Source organism: Protopterus annectens, chromosome 1.part2 (genome assembly GCF_019279795.1).
Source record: "Protopterus annectens isolate FY-2018-M chromosome 1.part2, PAN1.0, whole genome shotgun sequence".
Classification (NCBI taxonomy): domain Eukaryota; kingdom Metazoa; phylum Chordata; order Ceratodontiformes; family Protopteridae; genus Protopterus; species Protopterus annectens.
The window spans coordinates 95,887,140-95,908,469 of record NC_056727.1 but is presented as its reverse complement, the minus strand read 5'-3'; the positions used below and the strand labels follow the sequence as shown (position 1 = coordinate 95,908,469).

The 21,330-nt window shown below is 38.3% G+C and overlaps 1 protein-coding gene across 2 annotated transcripts in view; it reads left to right on the top strand.

The window, feature by feature from the left end:
• PUS10 (pseudouridine synthase 10) overlaps positions 1 to 21,330 on the top strand; it is a 1,838,120-nt gene that overhangs the window by 1,461,009 nt on the left and 355,781 nt on the right. For both annotated transcript variants that reach the window (XM_044055027.1, XM_044055017.1), the window contains 2 exons: positions 679 to 731; positions 840 to 957. In XM_044055027.1, coding sequence (XP_043910962.1) covers positions 679 to 731; positions 840 to 957 — 171 coding nt within the window. The remainder of the gene's footprint in view (positions 1 to 678; positions 732 to 839; positions 958 to 21,330) is intronic.

The following is a 21,330-nucleotide window of genomic DNA, read 5'->3' as shown; positions in this document are numbered from 1 at the left end:
AGCAACTCCCTCAGAAAAGTCTTTACTTAGAGATATGAGCTTTTGAAATTGGTTAGTAGTGAAAGAGTTGACCCCAGTACTGTTTTATCATGGGCAGTCTAAAGTTTTTTTTTTAAAAGCCTTGTAAGAGGGCATTTAAGGAAGATCTCCAGACTATCACCCACTGCAGAACAGTTGCTGTTGTTGAAGTGCAACTGGCACGGCGATACTCACCTATTTTTTTATTTTCTTATGAGGATAATCTTTTTTTTATTTTGCTGGTGATAAAATAGATAAGAGCTGAACTTTTGAACTTTTAGTATATCAACAACAGAAACTCTGTGACTTCTTATTTTTAATTAGCATGGTTAATGTAGTTTTGCCCAGTCTTTATTCTCTGTGCCAGATCTCCTAAGCTGTTCTATAACCTGCTGGTGCCACAGAGACTTCCCATTGTGTATATGTATATTTTTATTACAGATGTGATTTAATTTTGTATTTTGTCTTATCTTGTATGTACTTTTTCGTAACTGTAAAAATGTCAAGACTGAAGAAGGGACTTTGTAGTCTAGCCAGTGTCTGCTCATTACATACTAAGCAACATTGACAGTATAATTAAAAAAAAAAAAAACATTACGTTTCTGCAGGTGTAGAGAGTCATAGCTTGTTTTATGTGAAAAATATTTTATATAATTGCAGAAAATTAATCAGTCTGATAAAATCAAGGTGCGAGACTTACAGATGGTGACAAGGTAAGTGCACATAGCACTCTGTGTTCCTTTAATTGTACTTAGTAAATTGAAGTTGTGATAATGGCACACCATTTTAATTTTTGACATTGTAATTTCTTCCATAACTAGAGAAGCGGTGGCCCATATGAAAAAAGGAGAGGAAGAGAAAACCAAGAGTTACTCTGCCTTAATATGGACTGAGAGAGCAATACAGGAGAATGATATTCAGTTTTTGAATGAACTTAAGGTAATATGAACAAAAAACTTGTAAACATGTTTGAATAGCAGTTGAGCCACCACCAATGATTATAGTGACTCCCTATTTAGAACTCAGTCTAGATTTTTCTGCATTTGAGGATATGGATGTACATGTAAGACATTCCTTGCCACTATCAGGATGGCTTTGTAGTAATAGGCAAGGAAAAGGATGGGATAAAAGACATACAAGCTGTTCATTTAGGTATTCGTTAGCAAAGTAACTTAATTAGTTTGATGACCCTTAACCAGCAGCTAGCCAAAGGTAAATAACAGTATATCTCAAATTCATAAATATAACTGTGATTATGTTACTATGTTAGCTTTTTTGTAAATACAGGCCTAATGAATGGTATTGGTTTTGGAGTAGTGTGTAAAAAGAGTGCATACAAAATTTAAATATTACACATTGGCACCACTCAACAAGTGAACTCAGAGTAGAAGAATTACATTTAAAATAAAGCATAGTAAAATGGCAGAACAGTAATTATTTTAGGACTATGTTAGAAACATAAAGCAAGCTTAAAAGACAAAGCCACCAAATACTCAAAAATGTTCAAGCTGGAGAGCCAAGCAAACAATAGGTAAAAAACAGCAGAACAACCCCTACCATAAAAGACACTTTAATAAAATATATAAAATAATGAGTGCTTTCGCATATCTCTATGCTTCATCAGATCACAATAGAAAGTAAGATACAATGTATTTAAACTTAAAGCAGCCTGTCAGAAAACTACAAATAATGAGACAAGGGTGTATTCAATTAAACTCCTTCATTTTTCTTTTTCTTTTCCTATCTCCTTGCAGCACAGGCTTGATACTAACATTGGCATTAATACCAGGATATCTATGGGTCTGTAGTCTAAGAATCCAACATAGTTCTGTTTGCTCCAACGTGTTACTAAGATCACCCTCTCTCATATTAGTTTGTAAACATTGTAAAATCCTAAAACTAAAATTGTGCTCTGGCAAATCTGTGATATGTTTGGCCAGAGCATTATTCACATTCTTAGTCCTTATCTCATATAAATGCCTGTTAACCCTGTCAAAAATCTTTGAACCATTTTGCCTATGTAGAGACATGAACATAGGTTGCAGGTGGCCAAATATATAACATTCTTGGAGTTACAATCGGCATAAAATCTGGGTTTGAAGATGAAGTGCATCTGTGGGCATATACTTTCTTTTTCTTTACTAATATATCTGCAGATCTTACACCGCCGACATGGGTACATACCCACTCTATCAACTAGGTTGTGATGTTCTCTAGTGTTACATAGTAAACGTTTAAGACTGTATATATGGGTCTATCTCCTACAATCTTAATTGTTTTGGGGTCCATGGTTAAATGCCATTTCTTATCAATAATTCTCCATATGATAGTAATGTCACTAGTATATCTTGTGTTAAAAGACACAAAGGATCTATTAGATCTCCTTGTCTGGACCTTTTCTATATCTATAGGACTGCTCTTGTTAGATGACCTTAAAACTGAGATATCATTATGTATGCTATTAACCATATGTGTGTTGTAACCTCTATCCTAAAATCTAGATAGATTGGTGGCTTCCTGTTCAAATGTACCATCTTACTTACATATCCTGGCCACCCTCATGTATTGACTTTTGACAATGTTGGGGAACACATGTCTAGGGTGCATGCTGCGATTGCTCAATAAGCTATTCCTCCAACAAGGTTTACGGTACAAAGTGGTAGAAATACTATTATTCAATGTCTTTTTAACCAACACATCCAAAAATTAAATTTCAACATTGGAACAGTTAACAGTAAACCTAAGGAAATCAGTGGTGGATTCTAGCTGCTTAACAAAGTCATGTAGGGAGTTTTCACCACCTTCCCACAGCAAAAAAAAAAAAAAACATCATCAACAAAACGTCTGTAAAATTTCACTTGTGCAAAGGCTATATTGAGAAAGAGATTGTTAGTTTCCCAAAAATGCATGACCAGGTTAGCATATGTATTTGCACATGGGGTGCCCATAGCAGCACCCCATTTCTGCAAATACAACTGTCCCCCAAACACAAAAGCATTGTTTTCTAAAATTAGTTCAATAATTGTACATAATAAATTAACCATATCATTATCAGACAGACAATTAGATGTTAATATCTATCTTACTGCCTCAACCCCATAGGTATTGGGAATGCAAGTAAACAAGTTCTTAACATCTAAAGTGACCAATAAATAAGAACTAGAAGTAACAGATTGTAAGCACTTATCCAAGTCACTTAAAAATGCATAGTATCTTTTAATATTGTGGGTATTTGAGCAACTAATGTTTTTAATTTACTTTCCACATAAATAGATAGTGGCTCAGTGGCCCAACCACCCCCAGACACTATGGGCTTCATCTTTGGTTTAGTGGCAGATTTATGAATTTTTGGCAGTCCTTTTATAATAGTTATGACAGGGTTATCCACATTTAAAAAAATGTGTAACTGTTCATTAATAAGTCTACACATTAAAGAGTCATAAAGGCAATCATGACTATTGTATAAAATTCTCGTAAGTAGACAACCATCAAGTTTAAGATAGGTTTCATCATCTTGTAACAACATGTAGCATAGCTGCTACATATTCAGTCTGATTAAGCACAACCATGGCACCTCCCTTGTTGGCTGGCCTGATAACCACGCTATGTAAATTTGCAAATGTTGTAAAGCTTTTCTTTCAGACATACTTGTGTTATAAAATCCTGTGTCGTGAGGTGTATTCAAGGCATCACAAAGTTCTTTTTCACAAGCCTTAACAAAAAGATCTATATATGCAGGTAATATTGGTGTATACACACTAGGTTTCCTGTAGTCTGAAACATCATGCTTAGCCTGCGTGTTAAACATTAATTTTAAAATGACATTACGAGAAAACATTCTAATGTCAATGAGTACATAACTTACTTTATCCTAAGTAGCAGGAAAGTCCTTTATTCAATAAAGCAAGTTCACAAGAATTGTGCACATAGTCCAACAAATTCACCACTAGATCCTTCACTGTCGCATTCTCTTGTTCGACATAAACCTCTCCGTTGAGTGTTTCCTCCCCTCTGCTCTTCGAACTCGATGTTGCAAGCATGTGCTGTTTCACTGGTAATGGTGAAAAATTCTCATTCTGAAAAGAAGAGAATACCTTGGGTCTCGCTCCTGTTTGTTCAAATCTTAAGGCTTGTTGATTAGGTGGAGGTGTGGAAGAGTTGGTTTGTACAGTCGAACTAATAGCATTAGGTACACTAGATGGTATATTAGACAATGTGATGTCATTCACTTTAGGATGTGCTTCCCCATTGCTGGATGTAGTTTGAGTCAACGTAGGTGTGTCAGATGCCTGAGACAACTGTGGTTGTTGTTTAGGCCAGACAAACACCTGACCCTGACTGTAGTCACGGTAATCCCTCTGAAGTTTTTTCTGTTTAGTTTGTTGTAACTTAGATTCATAAATGGTAACATTGGAGAGCATGTTATATATTTGGTTTATATATATATATATATATATATATATATATATATATATATATATATATATATATATATATATATATATATATATATTGTCTACTGTATAGCGCATCAGTAATTCTTTATGCTTCTGTTCCATATGTATCAACAGCTGTTCTTCTATGGGTGCAGAATATTCTAACATAAGTTTTATATAACTAAGTCCAGTATTTAAATTGATCTGTTGCCATTTTTTGAATAATACTGGATGTGCCTCACCACAGGCAGGCATGCATAGCACCCACATGTCTCTGGGAAATATGTGAAAGTGGAGGCACGCTTCCAAATGCAAACATTGCCATGTTAAACATTTAAGTTTGTATAAGTCATTCTCAAACTCTCTCAATGTTACTAAAAAGTCATTGCAATCATTTGGTAAGGTTTGTAGCGTTGCATCAGTGTTACCTTCAAACGTCAGCTTCAAAAAGGTAAATAACAGTATATCTCAAATTCATAAATATAACTATGTGATTATGTTACTATGTTAGCTTTTTATTAAACACAAGCCTAATGACTTATATTGGTTTTAGAGTAGTGTGTAAAAAGAGAGCATAAAGAGAGCATACAACTTCTAAATATTACACATTGGCACCACTCAACAAGTGAACTCAGAGTAGAAGAATTCCATTTAAAATAAAGTGTAGTAAAATGGCAGAACAGTAATTATTTTAGGACTATGTTAGAAACATAAAGCAAAACAAGCTTGTGTCTTAATATGCCTTGCCTATGTGGCTGTAGTCTTGGTGGTAAAATGCAAGAGGGGAAGTAAGGGCGGACTCTCACGATGACCACCACTACTGCTGCAGCATTCTATAAAGACAAGTCACCTCAAACTATCTGAGGTAACAACCTGGACCATTGTTTACTCCTTCTTTCCAAACATTATAGATTAGACATACAATCCAGAAGCAGGGCAAGTTTTGCCATTGCACTTTTCCAAGGTATTTTATAACTGTCTCCTTAGTTAAGACCATTCCTCCCCCAGTGGCTCATTGCTGTACATTTCTTCTTGTGCTAAATGAATTACACTGCACTTGTGCTAAATGAGTTACACTGCATCAGTGATCTTTATGACAAAGCTTCTGCACCATAATTGTAGATGTTCATGCTAGGGTCACTGCTGCACTAGGAACCACTTTATCACCATCTTTTTCTTTTTAAACCTGTCTCACTTTCTCTGAATGCTGGGTGAAGTGGTACCCCATTGGTAGGGCTAGCAAATCAGAACTGAGAAAATAACTGCTTTCATCACCTTCCAGGCTCCCTTCTTAGACATACAGGTTGTCCTCCAGACTTCTGTCACAGAAAGCCTTAGTTTACTATGCCTTGCATGTCTTTCCCAAAGATGTTGGAGATAGTTAATGATGATTTCTTTCTCTAGAGCAGGAACAGAATATGGTGTGGGTGATGTCCCCTTTACTGCTGAGTATCGTGTCTTTTTGTGTAGAGAAGACAGAATAGTCTCTGTGAATGGCCCACTGTTTTAGAAGTCTGACAAGAATGATGGGTGTTCACATGCAGGTAATACACATGCATATGGGACTATACTACAGCAGTGTTCCTCTTATTTGAAAATCTAAAGTTATGGTGAGTATTGTCACATTGCAGCACTTTTCTGGGCTGTCCTAACATACTTTTAATTTCTTTGTGAAGTATAATTTCATTTGTTACTTTGGATACTTGCTGACAGAGTAAGGCAGTGTTTTTTTTTTAAACAAAAGTGTATTCTTTGTCTCTGACCAATGTATTGTGTAAGGCTACATATTATACCTTGGTTTGAGGTAAATGGGGGGTGGCTGACAGGCTCCTATAGGTACACATGCATTGCTACGTCCTTTACACAGCTGTAAGAATGCTTGCTCTAGTGAGTATAACATCATTTGCTGTTTTGCATACTTTCCTGTTAGAGTAAGGCAGTGTTTTATTCTTTTTCTGTAGGTCTCTGATCGAGGTATTATGTAAGGCTATGTGTGTTACAGCATAGTCTGCGGTAACTGGAGGTGTGTTTCAGCTAACAGGTTGCTTTAGATGCACAGGCACTACTGCTTTCTGTATACAGTAATCAGAACTCTTGCCGTAGTGAGTGTAACAACATTTATAGCTGTAAGAACACTTGCTGTAGTGAGTGTGACATAATTTGCTGTTTTGGATACCTGCCTGACAGAGTAAGGCGGTCTTTTTTTTCGTGTGTTTTATTCTTTTTCTTTAGGTGTCTGACTGGGGTGTTGTGTTAAGACAGCATAATCTGAGGTAACCAGGGTGTGGGTTTCAACTGACAAGCTCCTAAAGGTGCATGTGTACTGCTACTACCAGTATACAGCTAAAAGAAGACACACTCTGAGTGTTTCTCGAGCTGAGTGTTGCTTTATCTGTTAATTGATTGGGTATAGAACTTCTCTAGAGAAAACTGTTACAGTTATGGAGTCACTAAACAGACATTGTCTAGAAGATCTTTTAGCTCATGCATTTTTGTATAGATGTTCTCTTTGCAAAAATTATTTTGAAACTAGTGGTAGCACCCATGATATTTGTAACGGTTATGCTTTGAACACATTATGGTGTACAGTAAAAAATAAAACTCAACAGTACTGACAATGACTGTACAGGAGATGCATTTGGAAAGAACTGAGCATGTGTATTTGATAAAGAAAGGATTTCAGGATGGTTATTCAGCAGAATATCTGGGACAATGGAAAAGGTGAGCACTTGTATCAATTGGGAAAGGAGCTCCAATAGTGAGAGAAGAAGGAAAAAAGATAATAATGGCAGATTTGTAGTAGTAAGGGGCTACTGGCAAGGGAGAAGGATTATGCTGGCATGTATTTATATTCCAACTAAAACTGCTAGAGTGCTGCTTAAGAAAATTGTGGGAGAAATAATCAGCTTTCAGCAGGGAATGGTTGGAATCTGATTTGTAACAGTGATGATGTATTTGAGGGGCCTAGAAGGGAAAATATAACAAAAGTGGGCAGATTTTTGAAGAAATTTATAAAAAATATTTGCTATGGAAGACGTGAATTCAATAGTAAAAGTTCAGAGAGAAATTATGTATTATTCCCCAAGATACAAAAACTGGGCTAGGCTAGACAGAAATTGTGTCTCACAGCAACATGTGCATTTAATTGAAAGTTTTGATATGCATCCAATAACTATTTTAGATCATGTGCCAATAATAAACTAAAATAAAATTGCAGAGTAACTCACTTACAGAGCAATCTGTTAAAAGGAGAGGAATTTAAGGAATGGGTAGTGGAAATTATTCAGGAATTATTAGGAAAGATAGAGACTTCTGAAAATATAGCTGTGGAGAGGGATAAATTTAAAGTGAAATTTAAAAATAGGGTGGAAATAAAAGAAAAAGAGATATGGCTAAGAAGTAACAAGAATTATTTAGAGGGGCTGGCAAATGTTAAAGTATTGCAGAATAGGAGAAATGTCACAGAACAAGAAAAATTGCAATTGCAGAATGTAAAAGAGAAAATAAGGGAGTACCTGGATAATATGCTTGAGTTTAGAAAGATTGCTGTTAAGCAACTGTTTTTGGATAATAACTTTAGAGCACCAAAACTTTTATCACAGTGGCTTAGACAGCTGAAGGTAGAAAGAGTTGTTGCCAAACTTAGGGGCCTACGACAAGAAAAAGAACCAGAGATCCTGTAGCGGTATTAGAAATATATCAGAAATTTCATGAAAATATGTATAAAGCAGAGAGGTGTGGAAATCAAGAAAAAGTACAAATGGAAATGTTTATGCAAGAATTAAATGTTAGTGGTGGGTGATGACAAATTTATGAGAGGAGATGAGATAAAAATGTGTTGTGTGATGAATCTACAGGAAAGTCCCCAGGAATAAATGGTATTCCTGTGGAGGTTTAGGAGGGAAGAAAGTCATAAAGATCTGGAAGGTTTTGTTTAACAATATTTTAAGAGAAAGAGAAGTACCTTCATCCTAGAAGAAATCACTAGTGGCTGTAATACCTTAAAATGGTAAAGACCCATCAGATTCAGTTTCATATAGGACCATCTGGATTCTAAACCATGGTTATAAAGTGTTTATGTGTATAATGGCTAAAAGAATGACAAGGGTGATGCCAACATTGATAGATGTGGATCAGTATGGTTTTGTGGAGGGGAAGCAAGCATTTGACAACATTACTAAAACAAGATTGATCCAGAGGAAGCTGAATTTAAGAAAATGCCACTGTTGTTGGTGGGTCTTGATGCAGAGAAAGTATTCATTAGAGTAAGCTGGGATTTTGAGTAGGGCAATGGAAGCATTTGCATTCCTTGACAAAATTATAAGGTTGATTAAGAGGATATATGAGGTTTGTAGGGGACTGTGAAGCATATTCCCTACATTATGTCATTAAGCTTCGTAAAACTACTTTGGAGAGGGAAGGAGAAGGAAGAAAGTTAACTGTAAGTAAAACAAATTTCCTTTTTGTTTTCTCTTAATGGTAATGTTTAAATGCTGTATGATTTTCTTAGCTAGCTATGAAGTAAGGCTTTTTCAGTTCTTTTTTAATGTAATGGGAATATTAATATAAGCAGGTACTTTTTTCTCTCTTCTTCTCTTTTTACCTTTTCATTTTTAAGAAATGTAGGCACTGCACTGTGAGAAGTAAAGGAGAAGGGAAGGGTCTGGTTGACTGAGCATGGCAAAAAAAAAAATGTGTGTGCTTTTTCTCATGTTTGCATAGGCAAATGATCAGGTTACCCTTACCCTGGGATTTATCCAGCAACAAGTAGATTACAAAACATATAAATGGAAAAGAATATTGAATATTATAAGGCTTTTTTCTGCCCAACAAGGTATCCTTAGCAGTTTGTTGTATCAAAAAATCTGGCAAACAAGTTATCCTTAGCAGTTGCACAAATCCTGACTGACGCTTTCTCCCCTAGCAGGACCATTCTTTACTATCTATCTTTAACATGCTATTTCAGGTGCTCTGATGTTTTCTGTTAATTCCTATTGTAGTAGCTCGCCTCCTAAAGTTTGGTAAACTTTATAAACCATGTTACCCTCAAAAAAAAAAAAATAAATAAATAAAAAAATTTTTTTTATTAATCCTTTTACTCAAAATGTTTATGTTAATGTAACAGTACTATATAAATGTTTTACCTGTCTGACATTAACTGTATTGTATATGGTCAAGATTTCTGTCTTGTAAATTGTCTAATGTGGAGCTTTTCTCCCTGGACCTCCGCTGAAAATGGACATGCATCCAGTTGGACTATCCCAGTCAACAAATGTAAAATAAAAAAAAAAATTGTGTCTGATTTGCATGTCACCAGAAGACAATCTGACAAAGAGAAATGGTTTGGAGAAAATGTTTACTGAAAGCATTTAAGTGTTTTCTTTGCTGGGAGAGCTGTAAAGATAAGACAGAAATCAGATATCATGTGTCTTAGCATGAGTGACATCCTGGAAGAAAACGGAAAGTAGCTGTAATACCTAAAGAGGGTAAAGATCCATCAGAGCCAGGTTCCTACAGGCCTATTTCAGTAATAAAAAACAAACTAAGTCAAAACAAGTAACTAAATCCAAAACGGAGGCTCCAAGAAGTACTAGGACTGCAAATCTGTAACGAAAACAGGTGTTTAATAGAAAAAAGTATTTAATGAAGCGCTTTTCGTCATTTTCAGTAAAGCAACTTCTTCAGATTAAAAGACATACCTCCAATGCACATATAAATAGTTGAATCATCATGTCACATGATCAAACATCATTAGCAAATAAATCACATGATACAAGATCAAATAAAATTGTTCACTTCATGGATCGTAAAACCATAAAAACAAACCTAACAATTAATGGCTGTATCACTACCACATCACCCAACAAACCACAAATTTTCCACTAGTAATAGTCTCTTTTGGTAACATATTGCCATAAACTAGTTTAACAGTAGCTACGTAAACAACTAATATTACAGGATTCGTTTAAACCTGGGTTTGCAAATGCATTCAGCCTTATTTGCCATGCTAATTCACGTTCTTCAAGGAGTAAGTTAACAGGGCCACCTCTAATGTCACAATGAATCTGATCTATTGCTTTAAATACAAATTTGTGACTTCTGTTCATCACTGTATGTTTAGCCAATGCTAAGGCCATATTTGATTCAATTGATTACTATTCTAGGATGCAAGCTTTGTTAAGTAGTGGTGCTTACATTAAAGCATCAATTAACAAAGTTAATATAGCATATAATCGGATAAAAGGGTACTCTTAAACGATTTGTTTATTGAATCTAAAATAGACATTAACTGTTTCAACTATATGTGTATGGTATGACCAAAAATACCTGCAATGTTCGGTATTCCAAAGGTTCAAAAAGACTTAGTTAACCCACCAATGAGACCTTTGATTGATGGGCGAGGTTCTGTTACATACCCTTATGCTAAAGTAGTTGATATTATCCTAAAAAAATACTTAACATCTGAACCTCAGGTTTGTAAGGACTCATGGTCCTTTTTACAGAATATCAACGACCTAGATTTTGACGTATGTAACAACTTTCTAACAACTTTCTAACGATTGACGTTAAAGATCTCTATACCTCAATTCCTCATGCAGAAGGAGTTGAATGGGTTAGTCTCATGCTTAGTAACAAAGGAGCACCTTCCCAGGAGTTGTACCTTATTAAGGTACTATTGGATATTATCCTTACAAACAACTACTTCATATTTAACAACAAACTTTATCTCCAGAAAGAGGGTGTAGCTATGGGTTCCCCGTGTGGTGCGAGTTTTGCTAACACCGTTATGGTTTACTGGGAGAGACAGTTTATTTTCAACAACTTGCACCATATGGCAAGAATTACCTACTACACACGCTTTCTGGATGATATTTTTATTTTGTTTCAAGGTGACGAGAGCCAAGCAAATAACTTTGTCGACTATTTAAATAATTCAACAGATTTCCTCAAGTTCACCTTTAACTTCCAATACCGGTCTATCGATTATTTAGATGTTAATTTAAACTAAAGATACAGAAAATCATACATATGTTTCCAAAATATATAAGAAAAAGACTTATTGTAATTCATTTTTGCATTTTACTAGTTCTCACCCATTCTCGCAGAAGCATTCTATAATGAAGGGTCAATTGATCAGAGCAGCTAAAATGGTAACACTGGAAACCGATTTTGTGGATGAATGCTACTAATTCTGTTGGCAAGTGGGCATCACTTGCTGGCATCACATCTACTTCACTTGTAACTACTTCCGTGTTTAACATGGGAGAAATCATCCCATTGTGTCTTTTCAGTTGAACTTCTTCAACTAAAGAACAAATAAGTTTCACAGGGTACCCTCTTTGTTGAAACATTTTACTTAATAAGTTGCATTCATCCACAAAATCGGTTTCCAGTGTTACCATTTTAGCTGCTCTGATCACGTCTGGCTCTCGTCACCTTGAAACAAAATAAAAATATCATCCATAAAGCATGTGTAGTAGATAATTCTTGCCATGTGGTGCAAGTTGTTGAAAATAAACTGTCTCTCCCAGTAAACCATAATGGTGTTAGCAAAATTCGCACCACACGGGGATCCCATAGCTACACCCTCTTTCTGGAGATAAATTTTGTTGTTAAATATGAAGTTGTTTGTAAGGATAATATCCAATAGTACCTCAATAAGGTACGGCCCCTGGGAAGGTGCTCCTTTGTTACTAAGCATGAGACTAACCCATTCAACTCCTTCTGCATGAGGAATTGAGGTATAGAGATCTTTAACGTCAATTGTTAGAAAGTTGTCACATACGTCAAAATCTAGGTCGTTGATATTCTGTAAAAAGGACCATGAGTCCTTACAAACCTGAGGTTCAGATGTTAAGTATTTTTTTAGGATAACATCAACTACTTTAGTGCAAGGGTATGTAATAGAACCTCGCCCATCAATCAAAGGTCTCATTGGTGGGTTAACTAAGTCTTTGTGAACCTTTGGAATACCGAACATTACAGGTATTTTTGGTCATACCATAGACATATAGTTGAAACAGTTCATGTCTATTTTAGATTCAATAAACAAGTCATTTAAGTACCCTTTTATCTGATTATATGCTATATTAACTTAGTTAATTGATGCTTTAATGTAAGCATCACTACTTAACAAAGCTTGCATCCTAGAATAGTAATCAATTGAATCAAATATGGCCTTAGCATTGGCTAAACATACAGTGATGAACAGAGGTCACAAATTTGTATTTAAAGCAATAGATCAGATTCATTGTGACATTAGAGGTGGCCCTGTTAACTTACTCCTTGAAGAACGTGAATTAGCATGGCAAATAAGGCTGAATGCATTTGCAAACCCAGGTTTAAACGAATCCTGTAATATTAGTTGTTTACTTAAATTAAAAAGTCTTAGTAGATAACAGCTACTGTTAAACTAGTTTATGGCAATATGTTACTAAAAGAGACTATTACTAGTGGAAAATTTGTGGTTTGTTGGGTGATGTGGTAGTGATACAACCACTAATTGTTAGGTTTGTTTTTATGGTTTTACGATCCATGAAGTGAACAATTTTATTTGATCTTGTATCATGTGATTTTTTTTACTAATAATGTTTGATCATGTGACATGATGCTTCAAGTATGTATATGTGCATTGGAGGTATGTCTTTTAATCTGAAGAAGTTGCTTTACTGAAAGCGCTTCATTAAATACTTTTTTCTATTAAACACCTGTTTTCGTTACATATTTGCAGTCCTAGTACTTCTCGGAGCCTACGTTTTCTAATTCAGTAATAAGTCATGGTTATGAAGTGTTCATGTCTATAATGGCAAAAATAATGGAAAAAAGTGATGCCAACATTGATAGATATGGATCAGTGTGGTTTTATGGAGTGGAGGCAAATATTTGACAACATTAACAGAACAGTGATGATCCAGAGGGAACCAGAATATAAGAAAATACCACTGTTGTTGGTAGGTCTTGATGCAGGGAAGGCATTTTACAGAGTGAGCTTGGACTTTATGAGCAAAGCAATGGAAGCAATTCCCTGAAAAAATTATAAGGTTGATTAGGAGGATATATGAGGGATTGGAGGTGAAAGCTAAGGTGGGTGGGGCACTCTCTGTTTGAGAAGGGGAACTAGGCAGGTGTGTTCTCTCTCCCATTTGTTGTTTGCATTATGTTTAGAACCATTGGCAAAGAAAATAAGGGATTCAGAAATTCAAGGATATAATTGGTATGGTAATCAAGAGAAGCTGGCTGTATTTGTAGATGCCTCTATTTTATACCTGACAAAACCAGAAAGGGATATTACAGTGCTATGGAACATACTAGTTCATAGGGTGGTACTAGGCTATCGGCCCAAGGGCCTGTACAAGCCTAGCCATAACAATTCCCTGGCTATTTCTTCCCACAATATTTATTTCCCTGAACCCCTATCTAGCAGGGTGACTGACGTGATATCCGGGGTGAATTTCCTATCTCCCATCCAATCTTAAAGGTTCCTTTTGAAGAGGGCCAAAGAGGCACTCTGCTTGACATGTATGGGCAGTCTATTCCAGAATCTGGGGAGTCTCTGGGTCAAGAACCTATCTCTCCAGCATGTTTTGTTCATTGTGATGACAAGGTTTAGATCCGTGGAGCATATGGCTCTGAGGGATTGGGGTTTCTTTAAGTGTAGCATGCCCAACAGCTCTGAGTTTGACATGGCCTTGTATGTTAGGCAGAGATCACCTCTGAGTAGATGATATGCAACAGAGTATAGGTGGAGTTTTTTTTAGATGGTCAGCATAGGGCATCTGCTTTAGGCCTGTGATTCTTTTAGTGAGGTATTTGTGCGGCCTTTCCAGTTGTTGCAGATGTCTTGAGAGGTACATACCAAACTGGGAGTTGTATTCTATTATGGGTCTAATGAGGGATGAGTATAGTGGGACAATGACCTCATTTGTTCTGGATGAAAAGCCCTTAGTGATGAGGTGTGCCACATAGAAGGATATCCTGATGGTTGTGGTGATGTGGTTATCAAAGGTGAGACAACTGTCCACCTGTGTCCCTAAGTCTGTTATCACACTTTCCGTGTTTAGTGTACTGCCACCTATGTGGTAGTTCACGGGTACATGTTTTTTCCCAAAGGGGATAACTATACAATGTGAAGTTGTTCAATCTCACCTTCATTCTTACTGATTGGTTCGGAGCCGATCCTCAGCTCCAAGTCGGCCAATTTGCAACGCTCGAGATCTGTAACAAATCGAGGCCAAAGCCCTATCCCACAATGCACCACTATATTCCCCAGATCTAGTTTGCCACTGCAACTGATCGTGTGTTTGTCTACAGCTCAGGCCATTGGAGAGATAAGTTTACTATTTTATGCTAAATATTTTCAGAATAGTCCTTTTTTTCTTGTTAGTGTTTATATAGGCTTTCAGGTCCCGACACTCCACCTCTTGGGTGTCTCCGCCCTTCGATAAGTTGCTGGATATTTTGTCTCGAAAGGCGTGGGATTCTATGGAGCCTGTCCCTAGGAGGCCCAACAAATGCATTTCAGCAACTCAAGATAAGTCCTTCTTATCCAAACCCATACCTGTTGATGCCATGGTGGTGGCGGCAGCCACTAAAAAAGAGATGTCGGAGACTTCTACATCTGTCCATCCTCCTAATAGATAGTCTAGGATCAAGGACAGATACAGGAAGTGCATGTTCAGTTCTATGACCTTTGCCCTTCAGTCATTGAACTATCCAACCCACTTCACAAGCCTTCAGAGAGATCTCTTGAAGGAGCTTGGAGATACTCTCCAGGGTGCAGTAGCCGATTCTGCAGCGGACAAAATGACATCTCAGAATGCTACCCTCAATTCCATCGTAAACTCTTCCATGCGCCTCATGTCTTATGCAGCTGATGGAATGAGTAGGGCAGCGGGTACAGGAATTGCTTTGCGAAGACATTCCTGGATGCGCTTATGTTCTTTTGCGGAACCTTTCAAGTTGTCGTTTGTGAACACCCCTTTCAGTGGTTCTTCCTTGTTTGGACCAAAAGTTAGAGACCCTCACCAGATGTGAGCAAGACGGTAAGATTCTTATCTGCCATAGGAGTAAGTTTTTCTACCCCTACTAGACCTTATCCCAAAGGTCAGCGTGGAGGGAAAATGTGGTTCCATAACACCCAAGGAGCCTTTCCGAACTCACAAGGTGAAGCCTCCTCCAGGAGCAGAGGGAGAGGCAATGGTGGAAGATGATGCCCACGTGGCAGAGGGGGTCCGCAGAACCAGGGTGACAGGGATCAGTTGCTTGGGAAGCCCTATCAGCGCTCCTGAAAAGAGCCCCGACTGTCCTGCTCTGGAGGCAGTCAGGGATGTTTGTCTTTGTACCTAGGCACCTGGCTAAAAATCTCAGAAGACCAATGGATACAAAACGTTATATCCAGATATTCCATCCCCTTTCTCTCACAACCTAGACCAACAAAAGGAATCCCAGACGTTCCACGCAGTCTATGGGATGTGGCATCCATAGGGGTCCAAAAATTATTGCAAAAAGGAGTCATCTAGCCAGTCCCAGCAGACCAGTAAAGATCCAGAACTTACTCAAGATTCTTTTTGGTACCAAAGAAGACAGAGGACTGGAGACCTATTTTGGACCTTAGCAGACACAACAAATATGTGGTAAAGATGAAGATGTTCTTCGCCATTACATCAGTCTTTCTTGCCGTGCGGTGCCCAAAGCAGAAGCAGTTCGCAAGTGCTGGTCAGTCGACTCATGAGATTTTCATTTTCGAGTTTCAGAACCGAAGTCTTTAACTTAAAGCTAAGTACCCCGTTGGGGAAACTTTTTCTTGCTCCTCACCGATGTCAGTAAAAGTTAATAATTGCATTTGTGGAAAGCAAATACCTCATAAAGATTTTCATCTGTACTGTATTCCTTGCCTAGGCCCTGACCACGACGTACCTTGCTGTCAGTTTTGTGCTTTATTTAATCAATGCACTATCCATCGTCGGTACATTTTTGCCTATAAATATTTCGGTTCTCGGTTTAATTATCCAGAAATGATGTCAGTTAGCCATCCGACTACCGGGATTCCAAAAAAATGCAAAGAAAAAGACAGAGACAGGCCGCCGAGGTCCAAAACTGCTGGCGATGCTTCTCCTAAGCCAGTCGCCAGTTCGCCGGTACTCAGTGAGGTGCTTTCGCAGCCCCTGATACCAGCTACTTCTGACTCGCAGGTTTCTACTGAGACTCATTCAGAGTCCAGTATGCCACGAGATGCTTCACCTATGAAACCCGCGGATGTCTCTACCTTGGATGGGTCTGGAACTGCTGTGCAGGCACTGGCTTTTGAGGGTGTATTCAGGCCTACACACTTGCATATTAAACCGACTCCACCTACTATACTAAGGCCTAAATCTCGATCTGTGTCTAAAAAACTGAAGTCCAGGCCCCATGTTCAGGCCCCTATGCCTAAAAAACAAATGATCAAAATGGCTGAAGATCTTATTACTCTAATCAGGGGTAGTCAGCCCCCCCCCTTCTAAGAGGCTTAGGGCTGAGCTTGACTATGTATCTTCTGATCAGGACTCTGTTTCTTCTGATTCTTCTAATGACCTGGATTTGTCCATCCCTACTTATGAGAAAAAGGATTCCATTCCCTCTGCTTCCCCCCCTGAGGACTTTTCTTTTGGGGAAACTTTACATACCTTAAGGGAGCATTTCCACTGGGAAAGTCAGGAATTTTCTGAATCAAAAAAGAGGCTTAGGGATTTCCTGCTTCTACCTCAGCATAGGCCTTTTGCTATACCTCCTGTACTAGACATTATTGATGATGTGTTTTCGGAATCCAGTATGGCCTCTGATTCCCTGCCTCCGGCTCCTAGTAAACCTGACAGATACTACAGGGTTCTTGAGTCACACAAGTTCCTTTTCAAAAATCCTCTTGTGGATCCAGAAATCATTTATCAAGGGCCCAAGGGCATTAAGGCTTCTACTGCTAAAAATCCTACCGCCTTCTGATAGAGCCTCCAGGGCACTGGATAGATGGGGTATAAAGGTTTATACTTCTGCAACCTTGGCAATCAGTGCTTTAAACTGCCAATTTCATATGTTAAAATATCGGCAGCATATTATTGGACTGCTTAAACAGAAAATGATGTTGATTTCTGACTGTGTGGAAAATAAAGATTTACAGGATTTATTGCATTCTGCTGAACAAGTTGGAAAACATACTTTGCAATGTGGTTTTGACTTTTTAGAGGCCTCTTGCAGGGCTGCTGTAACTGAGTCTGTGCTTCGAAGGCATGCTTGGCTTAAGGAGCAATCTCTGCCTGATCATGTTAAAGCAAAATTGTTGGATGCTCCTTTAAATCAGGACCGCCTGTTGGGCAATAAGGCTGAAGATGTTCTAAAAAAGATGGAAGATAAAGCTAAATCTATGCAAACTGTAAAATATTTCTTACAAGTGCAACCTCCAAGATTTAGTAGGCACTGGCCTAGTAAGAATTGGTCCTTTCCAGCTCCTTCCAGATCCTCTCAAGCCAAACCCAGACACACCAAAAGCTCCATGTTTCAGTCCCAGGGGACTCTCAGAACTAAGCAATGGGGGGCCACCACCTCCAAATCTGGGAGTCTCGGTGACTTTCCTTTAAAATTACCAAGCACTTACCTTTTAGCCACCCTTTGGGGGGGAAATTGCTCTTCATACAAAAAAATGGGAAATCATAACCCAGGACAAATGGGTTTTAAATATAGTGTCCCAGGGATACAGATTTCATTTCCGCACGTTGCCAGCAGCAAACGAGTGGCCAGACCTGCCCCCAAATCAGTGGGCAGAGGCTCAAAAATAAGTACTTTCCCTCTTAAACATTGGGGCTATTCAACCGGTACCAGAAGAGGAAAAGGGACAAGGTTTCTATTCCAGGCTTTTCCTGGTACCCAGAAAAGACAAATCATGGCGTCCAGTTCTGGACCTGTCTACACTAAACACCTTTCTGGACATTCCAAAATTCAAGATGCTGACTCTTCACCACTTACTTCCTATGCTAGGCAAAGATGCCTGGTTGGCAACTCTAGATTTAAAGGAGGCTTACCTGCATATCCCAGTCAGGGAATCTTGCAGAAGATACCTACGCTTCAAAGCAGGCTACTTGCATTATCAGTTCTCTGCACTGCCTTTGGCTTGTCTACTGCGCCCAGTGCCTGGCTCCAGTAATTGCATTTTTCAGGAGAAAAAAGATATTCAAATATATCCATACCTGGACAATTGTCTAATTCAGGCAGAAAACCAGGCCTTAGTTCTAAATCATCTGGCGTTTGTAAAAAGGGTTCTAACTTCTCTGGGGTACACCATAAATGAAAATAAATCACAACTGGTACCCTCTCAACAGATTACATTCCTGGGTGCAAGCTTGACTACAACTGCCCAGATGGCTTTCCTCATGCCAGAAAAGCAAATTAATTTGGTAACTTACTTCAAATAAGTGGCCACAAAAACCCTGTTTTCTGCAAGCCTTGGGGTTCATGGCCTCCTGCATTCTTCTAATTCCATATGCAAGGCTGCATATGAGGAAACTTCAGTGGTACTTAAAAAGTCTATGGAGTCAACATTGTCACAGCCTGGAAACAATGATTCCTATCACACCTTGCCTGCACCTGGAGATGTTCTTCGTGTTTCACTTTTGCAGTCATTACATTTGGGTAATCCTGCTGGCAGGTTACCCTCAGTCGGCCTAAATTCCAAAGTCTTGGGTCCTGCGTCGGCTGCTGTCACCCCTTCCCTGACATCAGGTCTTCAGGGGTATAAAAGAAGTAGCCGATGCCATTTTCTTCAGTCTTTCTTGCCACGTGGTTTCCAAAGCAGAAGCAGTTCGCAAGTGCCGGTTGGCCGACTCCTGAGGTTTTCATGTTCGAGTTTCAGACCCGAAGAGATTCCTATCATACATTGCCTGTGCCTGGAGTTCCTATGGTGGGCAGAGGCCTGCCACCAAAACAAGGGACTTCCATTCACACTACCCCCTGCCACTCAAACCCTAACTACAGATGCATCAGACTATGTGTGGGGGGCTCACCTGGCGGGGAAGCGCATTCAGGGCAAATGGAACCTAGATCAAGTGCACCTACATATCAATCACAAAGAAATGTTAGCTGTACAGAATGCTCTGACAGCCTTCAAGGACTACATTCTTCCAGGACAAATTTTCAACATGTTGACAAGCAAATGGGGGGGCCCAGACATAGATCTATTTGCCTCCCCCCAGAGCTACCAGTTGGACAAATTTTAAACAAGGACTCCCCACAAAAAAGCCTGGAAAGTGGATGCTCTGTTCTTCAGCTGGAAAAAACTGTCCATCTACGCCTTTCCCCCTCTGCCTCTGCTCTCCAAAGTTCTGCTAAAAGTCAAACAGGACAAACCAAGAATGATTTTGATTGCTCCAGACTGGCCACGCCTACACTGGTACCCACTCATGTGCAGTGTGTCACAAATATCTTCCTGGCACCTGCCTGAGACACCTTCCTTGCTGTCTCAGCAGGAGTACCAAATTCTGCACCCTCAGCTCCCAACATTGAGCCTTGCAGCTTGGCTAATCACTTAAATTCACCCTTAGCATACCTCAGCAAACCTGTAATGGATGTCATCTTGGAGGCGAGAAGGCCTAGTAGTAGAAAATCTTATACTGACAAATGGAAAAGATTCTGTGCCTGGAACCAGTCTTTAGGGATGACCACAGCAGTGCCCAATTTACCTCAGATTTTGCAATACTTAACTCATTCACTCCGAAGTAGCTGAGGAAAAGATGCCTGCTTAATTCCACCATAGGAACAACAGTGCAGCCTGAGCTCATTTTCAGAAAATCCATTTGTAATACCATACAGAAAACAAATGTTCATAACTCTTTAACTATAAGAGCTAGACTAAAAATGTAAACGCGAAAGTTGTTCAGCAGACACTGACCTTTCCAACAGTGTAAATGTTGATAGTGTATATCAAAGTCATTATTAAATATTTGGCAAGGAATGCTGATATTGTGCATATTTTTTACCTTTTTGGAAAAACAAAGCATAATATCTTGGTCAATGTACCATGCAGACCCATACAATTTGAATGTAATTTGTTAGTATGAATGTCAGCTTTAAAATAATACCTTAATTATTACTGTGTGATGTTCCTTTCTTGAGATATTCAGAAATATGATTAATATAATATTTTTCATAATTCATAAATAAACAAAGCATAATATCTCATCACCTGTAACAGACAGAGCCTACATATCAGTGTAGAAGTTGTGCATCTGAATGGCAGCTTCAAAATGATGCATCATTTGTGTGATCACCATGCTCCCTTGCAAAGATATGGGCATAATAATGAGAAGTATTGTAAATGTATAATTTTCATAATCGTACAAGACTAAATAAACTGTGATATCTGTACAAGTGTAGAGTGCACAGACACAGTTCTTTTACCATGTTGTAAGGAGTAACACTGTCTTCAAAATGAGGTATTACTTGGCACACTAACATACTCCCTTGCAAAGTTATTTACCAAAATATGAAAAAAAATCATAATTTCCTTAACCTAATTCCAAACAAACTTTGATATCTGCACATGTGTCCAACATACAGGCACAATTCTTTTACCATCTTGGAACCAGCAATACTGTCTTCAAAATGAGGTATTACTTGGCACATTCAGATGCTCCCTTGCAAAGTTAGCTACCAAAATATGAAAAAATCATAATTTCCATAACCTAAGTCCAAAACAAACTTTGATATCTGTACATGAGTAAAACATACAGGCACTATTCTTTTCCCATGTTAGAACTATCAATACTGTCTTCACAATGAGGTATTACTTGGCACATTCAGATGCTCCCTTGCAAAGTTATTTACCAAAATATGAAAAAAAATCATAATTTCCATA